Below are 10,625 nucleotides of genomic sequence, written 5' to 3'. Positions count from 1 at the left end.
CAACACTAATCTAAAACACCTCCAGGCAGGGTCACGAGAGAAAGAGAGGTCAGGCCTGATGAGCTTTCTGCTAATGCCTCAAGTAAACGAACTGAAATGTTGTTTTTCTTCTTTTTGCATTCCAGTGTATCACATATACCAGTGTGAAGGAAGCTACTTCCCAGACTTAAGTAGTTAAGTTACCAAGCTACCTTTCTGATGATGTAATTAGATAGACAGACAAGGTGGTAACAAAAAGTAGCTAATTAAATTAAGCCTATTTAATTATTACTGTCGGTTAACGTGATTGCATGTTGCCATTGAATGCTTGCATTCCTCTGTTTGCTTTTCACGTTCATTTTGATGCCGTCTAAAAAATATAAAATCTGCTTGTTATACAACTGCGATGAGTAGAGAGCAGAAATCGAACTCTATATGGCGTCGTCATATAGAGATAAACGCATTCCACATAAATTGCAGAGCCCAATAATATAGTTTTCTTTCCTAAAAAGGAATTAAATGTGTTGTTAATTTGCTTTAAATACAAAACACCTTAATATTAAATATATTAAATATATAGTTAAATATTTGAATCAACAGACTGACCTAAACATTCATTTGTATGTTTGTATGCAACAATTATTTAAACTAAATTTGTGTTTGTAAATAAGAATATGTATTAAAATTAATTTAATTGTGATTCTATAATGTAATATATTGATTACATTGTAACACTTTACAATAAGGTTTCATTTGTAAACTATATTTAATGCATATTAAATACAACATTATACTGTATTATTATATTAACTATATTAAATAAAACCGTTCATTGTTAATCCATGTTAATAGATATAACTTTTCATTTTAATGATGTATTAGTAAATGTTGGAATCAACATTAGGTAAGAATAATAAATGCTTTAGAAGTATGTTTTATTGTTTAACTAATTTTAACAAATGGAACCTCATTGTAAAGTATTGTATTATATTATATTATAGTTCTTCCTTTGTGTCATTTATCTTTTTTTTTCTTCTTTTTTTCAGTTTTGGTAGCAATTCATTCCTTTGTTAAATTTTATTGTATTCTGAATCTAAGTTTTTGTTTGGCATTGATTTGATTAATGTAATTTAAAAAAATACTATATATATTAGTGCTGTCAAATGATTAATCGCATCCAAAATAAAAGTTTTTGTTTACATAATATATGTGTGTGTGCTGTGTATATTTATTATGTCTATATAATTGCAAACACATGCATGTATATATTTAAGTTAAAAAATGTTATGTTTATATATTAAATATATTTATATATAATATAAAGTATATGAATACATAAATGTATAAACGTGTAAATATTTTCAAAATATATACATTCATGTGTGTGTATTTATTTATACATAATAAATATACACACATATAATATGTAAACAAACACTTTTATTTTGGATGCGATTAATCGCGATTAATCGTTTGACAGCACTAATAAATATGAAAAAAATAAACTGTAATAATTTTGGTTCAGTTGAAGTGATTTTAAAACAAAATTGCTAATACTTTACAATAAAGTTAGTTAACATTATTTAATGAATTAATTAACATTACCTAACAATGGGTAATATGTTTGTTACAGTATTTAATCATTTTTGTTTACTTCAGTTAATAAAAATACAACTCCTTGCTAGTTTATGTAAGCTCAAATCATATAAAATAATATTAATAGATACAGCATTTGATTTAAATGTATTTAGTGAATTTTAAAATTAGCAATAACTAAGATAAATAAAAGTATTTTTCATCATTAGTTATTAACTACATTAATTAGTTATTAACTAGTTAACTAATGTTAACAAATGGAACCTTATTGTAAAATGTTTCCCAATGCCAACCCCAATTAGTTTTCCCACCGAACGCAATCTACATTTCTCAAGAAGCTAGTGATCTTGTTATTGACCGCCCATGCTTGCAACAAGTGTGTCAAACGGCGAGGTTTGCTGTGCCGGCAGGGCAAGAATCTGTTCCCACGCTTACCTGCCTCTGCTTCTGTTTGAATCATAGCAGCCTCCTCTCATTGGTCAGACTCGTGATCACGTGACCCAGCCACAGCACAAGCCCGCCGTCTGAATGCAGTGCAGGATTTTCCCATGGGAGCGGCAGTGAGAGAGAGAGGGGGGGGGGGACGGACGGAGTGTGTGCGAGTCCAAATGAATATATCCCTCCGCTCCCCTCCCCCAGCTCTCTACCTCTGGCTTCTCTCGAGCTCGACTCTCTAATTGGAAACGTTTAGCTTGTCTGAGGCTGGAACACATACTCGGCACTGCGCTGTGCATACAGTCACCTGTCAACTCTTTACCTGAGGCACCACAACACGAGCTCAGTGACTAACCTAGTTACTACATGTTTTGAAGAAATGATGAAGGCAAGCTCCAGAACTTGGATGCTTGGATGTTATTTAGTTACCAGGGTTTGCTGTGCTGTTGCTGCTCTTGGCATCTTGCTAAGCGGTTGCTAGTGTGTTCAGGGTGTTTTTTTTAGAAGGTTTTAGGTGGTTGCTTTACTGGTCCAGATCAAAAGAGCCCATCCGCAATAATTATGACTTGTGTCCCTTCTAAAATTTAGTTTTATGGGATATTTCCCCGTTTAATCACTGACCAGGAAAACTAAAAACTGCTCTAGGTTTGTTGTGCGTGTGTTTGTAGAGCTGCACAATTTGGCCCCAAAAATTGATTATAAAAATATTTTTTTGTGATTTATATATCAGTATGACTATAATTATAGCAGTTGTTGTTATTCTTACTAAATAGAAGTATTAAATATGAAATAAAATGATCAAACAAAACCGATATTACTATTTTAATATTTCACTGTAAAAGAAAATAATTTTTTTTCACTATACAACTGTAGACAATACTAATATTTATCGTTAATGTTTATCTTCATTTCTTCATTTTCAAAAGTTAAACTATTGAGCTTTTTGATGATGATTTTTTGTGATTTTATATATCAGTATGACTATAATTATAATTATTATTATTATGAAAAAAACATTATTATTGTAATATTTCACTTGTGTGAATTTTTATTTTATTTTTTGTAAACTGTAAAATTGCATTATTAATATTTATGCCGGTCCTAAATTCTTCATTTTCAAAATTGAAACCAGTGAGCTTTTTGATTGTGAAAATATTTTGGTGATTTATATATCAGTACGACTATATTAATTATAGTAATTATTATTAGTACTAAATAAAAATATTAAATAAAACACAAAATACAATTCAGAAACAAAATAAAAAGATATTACTATTGTAATACTGCACTATAAAAGAAAACTATAACATTACAATACTAATATTTATTCAAATTTCTTTACTTTCAAAAGTTAAACTATTCAGCTATATTTTGTGATTTATATATCAGTATAACTATAATTATAGAAATTATTACTATTACTAAATCCAAGTATTATATATGAAATAAATGTATTACACTAAATAAATATTACTATTCTAATATTTCACTGAAAAAGAACAATTTTCACAATACAACTATAGAATTGCAATATTATTTATATCTTAATTTCTTCATTTTCAGAAGTTAAACCATTGAGCTTTTTGATTATGAAAAATAGTTTGTGATTTATATATCAGTATGACTAATACTTAGTTATTATTATTACTAAATAAAAGTATTAAAAATGATTATTTAAATTAATAAATTGAATAATTATGAAACAAAATAAGCAATATGCTATTGTAATATTTCACTGTAAAATAAAAAATATATATATTTTTTTCACTACAACTGTAAAATTACAATACTAATATTTATGGCAGTTTAACTTTAAAAAGAGTTAAACAACTGAGATTTTATTTTGATGGAAAACTGCAGAAAGACCTTTAAAGCTTCATAAAGCCAACCATTTAGGTAAAAGATTGGTGCATGTTGCATTCCCACATGCAAATTATAACGTTAGATTCATGCAGTGCATATATTTATTTAATGAAATCACAGCATTTGTGAGTTGATAATCACACTAAGTCACACTGCATTTTTAGTTTTATTAAGTATGCGTGTAGCCTTAATCTCTTAAAAACATTTTTTCAAGTATTCATTTCCTTTTCCAGACCACGTTCTTTCATGTCCACATCACAAACAGAGCAGGACGAGTTAGGCTGTTTAACACTCCAGAGTTTCCCAAGCGTGACCTAACCAGCTGCGATAAAATCTATCTCTTCATCAGTTGTTTTCCGAATCAGGGGCAAACGGCGACGACTGGGGGATGTTTTGTCACTGGCTTGCCCACTGGTGCAAAACCCCACTGAAAATCTGCATCACATGCACTAGTGATACACTAGTGATGCCTACCTAATTACAGTATGTTGCACAGAAATGTGACTGTGAGCAGGAAAGCACTAGTGGCTGACGGTCATGGAGAAGATCATAGCTGGACCCGCAACAGCAGCACATGTGACATATTTGCCATAGGGTTTGGTCTGGTCACGCCTCGCAGGGTTAGAAGCAAAACTCACACGCGTGGTTTTGGAGACAAACACAGATGGAGAAAGAGCGCGAGTGTGAAGAGTTGGCGGAGCAGGTTTGACTTGCTTTTGCATGGGAAACTCTGGAGTTGGGTAAATAGTTGCTGGTGTGTTTTGCGCAGTGTGTGGGAAGAGATCACTCAAGGTGGAATGGAGAGAGCGTGAGAGTGAGCCTGTCCCTCTCACACACACACACACACACACACACACACACAACATGCCTTTTCACAGCACCTTGTGTTTGTGTGTGCGTATGCAAAATCATGTATAGTTTAAACTGAATTCTAAATGGATTCAGTATTAAATCTGAATGTTTATGAGATATCATTCACACTACCGGTCAAAAGTTTGGAATTATTATTATTTTTGTAATGTTTTGTCACTTATGTTCATCAAGGCTTCATTTTTTTAAAATTAGAAATACTGCATAAGTCCTAATATTGTGAAATATTATTACAATTTAAAATATATTTTTTTAGTTTGAAATGCAATTTATTAAAGCTGAGTTTTCAGCATCATTACTCCAGTCTTTAGTGTCGCATGATCCTTCAGAAATCGTAATAATATGCTGATTTTATTATGAATTATTATTGGTGGTCCGTTATTAATAATGATTCTTATCACTGACCATTTGCTTCATATTTTTGTGGGAACTGGACAACATGCCTTTTCACAGCACCTTGTGTTTGTGTGTGCGTATGCAAAATCATGTATAGTTTAAACTGAATTCTAAATGGATTCAGTATTAAATCTGAATGTTTATGAGATATCATTCACACTACCTGTCAAAAGTTTGGAATTATTATTATTTTTGTAATGTTTTGTCACTTATGTTCAACAAGGCTTCATTTTTTTTAAATTAGAAATACTGCATAAGTCCTAATATTGTGAAATATTATTACAATTTAAAATATATTTTTTTAGTTTGAAATGCAATTTATTAAAGCTGAGTTTTCAGCATCATTACTCCAGTCTTTAGTGTCGCATGATCCTTCAGAAATCGTAATAATATGCTGATTTTATTATGAATTATTATTGGTGGTCCGTTATTAATAATGATTCTTATCACTGACCATTTGCTTCATATTTTTGTGGGAACTGGTGCTTTTTTCACCAGTTCAAAAGAACAGCATTTATTTGAAATAGAAATCTTTTGTAACATATCATCACTTTTGTTACTTTTGATAAATTTAACGTTTCCTTGCTGAATATTTAGTTTCTTCAGCAGTAAATCAGCATATTTGAATGATTTCTGAAGGATCATGTGACACTGAAGACTGGAGTAATGATACTGAAAATTCAGCTTTACATCACAAGAATTAATTATTTTTTACAATATATACAAATAGAAAACAGTTATTTTAAATTATAATAATATTTCACAATATTACTGTTTTTACTATAATTGTGGCCAAATAAAGGCAGCCTTGGTGAGCATAATATTTCTTTCAAAAATATTTAAAACATTTTTTAAGTATTCAAAATATTTTGGTCATTAGTGTATATTTATTAACATTTATTTACCTTCATGTTGTTCCAAACCCATATTCTATATTTAAAAGGAGAAATTTCATTTGTGTTCATGGCTTCTTCAGTCATATGATAGTTGTAAACACAGAAACCTATATGGAATATAGCATATGAGTTATGTTGACTTATATTTTGGTCCTTGTTGGAATTCGACAGTCATATACTATTATGAAGTTGTTTTCTTCCAAATTTACACTTTTAGAAGTAATGAAAGCATGAGTGAGTAAATGTGACAAAATGTCACTATTCCTTTAAAACCGAGCAGTCTTTTGATTTCAGTTTCAGTTTGTGTGAGAAGCATTCCAGTGTAATGAGTTGACCGCCTGAATTGTCAGTGTTGCGTTCAGCGTGAGTCTGGCTGGTGTTGCTGAGTTCAGTGACGAGGCTTTTAGCGCCTGTGTGTTGTCTGAAAGAGTGGGAATGGGTTCCTCGCTGAGGATGAGACAGAAGCCACACTGAGGTGTGAAATCAAGAGAGGCGACGCAAACTTCTAACCTCACACCTAGCCTGCGTCACTGGTGTGTGTGTGTGTGAATGAGAGAGTTTAGCATGGGAACTACTAGACTATTTGAAATATATAAGAGTCTAGTTTGCAACCTACCATTACTGCTGTATATATACAGTACAGTTCAAAAGTTTGGGCTCAGCAGGATTTATTTTTAAAGAAATTCATATTTTAATTCCGCAAGGACACATTCATTTGATGAAAAATGATGGTAAAGATATTTATAAAGTTTAAAAAAAATCTGTTTAAAATAAATGCTCTTCCCATTCATCAAAAGACAAATCTGGCAGTTTCTACAAATATATGAAGCAGCTGTTTTCAACATGAATAAATGTTTCTTGAGCTGCAAATCAGCATATTAGAATGATTTCTGAAGGATCATGTGACACTGAAGGCTGGAGGAATGAACAAATTCACATGGAAAACAGTTCTTTTAAATTGTAATGGTATCATACCTTTAAAAACCCCAAACATTTGAACGCTATTATATGTATGAATATGTTTTGCTTTTTTTATGTGCTGTTAATGGATACATCGGGTCATATAGTCAAGGAAAAACAAGTGTGGCATTTATGTGAACTTGTCAAAAATTTTAATATTTAGCAAATTTACCATAAATGTGACCCTGGACCACAAAACCAGTCATAAGGGTCCATTTTTCGAAATTGAGATTAATACATCTTCTGCAAGATGAATAAATAAGCTTTCCATTGATGTATGGTTTGTTAAGATAGGACAATATTTGGCCGAGATACAACTATTTGAAAATCTGGAATCTGAGGGTGCAAAAAAAAAAAATCAAAATATCGAGAAAATCGCCTTTAAACTGTCTAAATTAAGTCTTTGGCAATGCATATTACTAATCAAAAATGACGTTTTGATCTATTTACGGTAGGAAATTTACAAAGTGTCTTCATGGAACATAATTTTACTTAATATCCTAATGATTTTTGGCATAAAAGAAAAATCGATAATTTTGACCCATACAATGTATTTTTTTGGTTATTGCTACAAATATACCCGTGCTACATAAGACTGGTTTTGTGGTCCAGGGTCACATATTTTCCATAAATACCATAATATGAGCAGTTATTCTGAAGTTTTGATGATGACTCTAAATTATAAAAAAAAAAAAAAAAAAAAGAGTAATTAAGTAGGCTATAAAAAGTATTAAAGCTATTTAGAAGTAATGTGTGTATACTGCCTGTATTATATATCAATAGATAATAAAATATTTTATCATCTAACACTTGATTTAACATCTTGCTGCTGAATTTATTTACTTGGTCACGTCGTGTTTTATTACATACTAATGTGTTTTTTCTGTCACCTTTCTTCTAGGCTTGCAACTGTAATGAGTACTTGAAGCTGTCCAGAGAGGATATGACCCGCATGATGAAAGAGAGAGGTTGCCACTTCTTTTCCAATTGTTTCCCATGCCAATACAGCACGTATTTGAATGTATATTTTCAAATGTATTTACTGTACAGATTTTCCACCATTTTTACACTGGTTTTGTGGTCCAGGGTCACATATTTTCCATAAATACCATAATATGAGCAGTTATTCTGAAGTTTTGATGATGACTCTAAATTATAAAAAAAAGAAATAATAATAAAAAAAAGAGTAATTAAGTAGGCTATAAAAAGTATTAAAGCTATTTAGAAGTAATGTGTGTATACTGCCTGTATTATATATCAATAGATAAAAAAATATTTTATCATCTAACACTTGATTTAACATCTTGCTGCTGAATTTATTTACTTGGTCACGTCGTGTTTTATTACATACTAATGTGTTTTTTCTGTCACCTTTCTTCTAGGCTTGCAACTGTAATGAGTACTTGAAGCTGTCCAGAGAGGATATGACCCGCATGATGAAAGAGAGAGGTTGCCACTTCTTTTCCAATTGTTTCCCATGCCAATACAGCACGTATTTGAATGTATATTTTCAAATGTATTTACTGTACAGATTTTCCACCATTTTTACATTTTTCATTTTAATTAGCGTTTACTTGTAACAGTATGTTGCCTAAATCCTTGGTTTCGTCAGCAGCATCATTTAACGTAAAGCTGCCTTCTTGCTTCTATTCGCCTTTTCTTTCTCTTAAAAGGTCTCCTTCAAGACATCGTATCTAAGCGGGACGACTGCAAGCCGCAGGACGAAACACAAGCTGAATACAATAGCTGGAGGCCCCCAGAGGGCCCCGAGTTCACCCCTCACTGCTGCTGGGCCCCACGTACCGCCCTGGACCCCCAGACCTTCAAATTCCCCAGCGGGGCTGAAGTTCAGCTGGAGACCGTGCCCCCAGGCCTCCTGCCCCGGATTCCAGTGTACTTCATCTGCACCGGCTGTGGAAAGGTGTTCTGGGAGGGGACGCACTTTGACCGGGTGCTGTCGCAGTTCCAAGAGCTCTTGCACGTCAGTGAAGACGCAGCATCAAAAGCTTGAGATCGACAGGGAAACTCCAGGTTCTTTTTTCTTTTTTTTTCTCCATGCATCTGATTTTTTTAAATTCTTTTTTATGGAGGTGTTTTTATTTGCTACACTGTGTCATAGCAACCTTTTGGAAGGTTTCATTGTGTTTTGCACTGTAAACAAAATTGTCCTGTGTACATTTGTTTTCCACAATGCAATTATATACTTGATGCTATCCCTCCTGAAACCTGAAAAAAATAACTTTTTAATAACACTTTATGAAATGATTAGTCATAAATTGTTATTAAAAGCAGGATTTATATTGGACTAACGCCATAAGATGACACGCGTCTTTCATTTTCATTTTTGCACAACATCTTGTTTAGACATTTGTTACTCTGTTTTGTTTTTGGTTTTAACTAATATGTAATTAATGCCATAAAATGTTTGCAAACCTCCTAAATTGTTCGTAAATCATAAGTGTTAACTGTTTTAACAACACTTTATGAAAAGTTTGGACACAAATTGTTATTAAAAACAGGATTTACATTGGTTTAATCCCACAGAATTCATTTGATTTTATTTTACACAAAAACTATTTTTTTTAAACTTATATTTAAGTTTGTTTTACACAATAATATACTTAATTCCATAAAATGTTTACATTAACCCCCCCAAAATGACAAGATATTCATTTCATTTTTGCACGTAATCTTGTTTAGCTATTTGTTACTGTATATTTAAAAAAAAAAAAAAAAACTTTTTTAAGATTTGAATTTGTTTTACACATTATAATAATATACTTAATGCCATAAATTGTTTACAAATCTCTTAAAATAGTTCATAAATCATAAGTGTTTTAATAACACTTTACGAAGATTAATCACAAGTTGTTATTAAAAACAGGATTTACATTAGTTTATGGCAAGACTTTAATTTTAATAAAAGATTTATACACATTTTTTTACTTTTTTTTTATTTTATTTAAGATCTAAATTAGTTTTACACAATATACATTAACCCCCAAAAATGACAAGATATTTCACTCTTTTTAGCCATTTTTTCCTTTATTTAAAAAAAGCTTTTTAAGATCTAAATTAGTTTTACACATAATAATATACTTAATGCCATAAATGGTTAACAACACTTAATGAACAGATTCCCACAATCTTTGTGTGCAACATATTTAGCCATTTTTTCTCTATTTGTTTTTCTAAAACAATCTATCATAATATTTAGCATGTTATCTCTCTTGCAATTATCTCTAAAAACCAACAACAAAAAAAGTTATATTTTCTTGACTTCCTTTTTTCAGAACGAACGTTGTTTATGTTTAGTCTTTAAGTCATATCTCCATTTGTAAATCTGTCAAAACTTTAAAAAAAAGCATGCTTGGGTTCCCCAAAGACAGCGCTGCTGAATTCACGCCAGACGCTATTTTCGTTCCAAGTTTTTGAGGATGCTTTGCAAGTTCATAACAGGATGGGCTGCATACAGTCAGTCCTCCTTCCAAGTTCAGTCAAGCCACGCTCAAACAGAGCCATTTCCTCTTTTAAATGTGTGCTCCCTCAATCTAAGTATCAAAGTGTTGACTGTAACCGTAGCTCTGAGTGTTTGCATTTGCCGGAGATAATCTTGTCTGCTTGCAGTAG

General features: G+C 31.6%; 1 protein-coding gene across 1 annotated transcript; it reads left to right on the top strand.

Annotated features, from left to right (window-relative positions):
* The first annotated feature begins 8,367 nt into the window (after nucleotides 1-8,367).
* Nucleotides 8,368-9,361, top strand: LOC107558690 (exonuclease mut-7 homolog). The gene is made up of 2 exons (XM_016242349.1): nucleotides 8,368-8,444; nucleotides 8,669-9,361. Exons 1-2 carry the CDS (start codon nucleotides 8,420-8,422, stop codon nucleotides 9,004-9,006), a joined length of 363 nt encoding a protein of 120 aa, XP_016097835.1. The 5' UTR covers nucleotides 8,368-8,419; the 3' UTR covers nucleotides 9,007-9,361.
* Nucleotides 9,362-10,625: the final 1,264 nt, after the last annotated feature.

This window comes from Sinocyclocheilus grahami, unplaced genomic scaffold (genome assembly GCF_001515645.1).
Source record: "Sinocyclocheilus grahami isolate Dianchi unplaced genomic scaffold, SAMN03320097.WGS_v1.1 scaffold655.1, whole genome shotgun sequence".
Lineage (NCBI taxonomy): Eukaryota > Metazoa > Chordata > Actinopteri > Cypriniformes > Cyprinidae > Sinocyclocheilus > Sinocyclocheilus grahami.
This window is presented reverse-complemented; position numbering and strand designations above follow the sequence as displayed.

Excerpts from the sequence above, each read along its gene's own strand:
- LOC107558690 (XM_016242349.1), top strand. The coding sequence starts at position 8,420 with ATGACCCGCATGATGAAAGAGAGAG. Across the intron at positions 8,445-8,668 it reads CCGCATGATGAAAGAGAGAG|GTCTCCTTCAAGACATCGTA; the intron begins GTTGCCACTTCT and ends TTCTCTTAAAAG.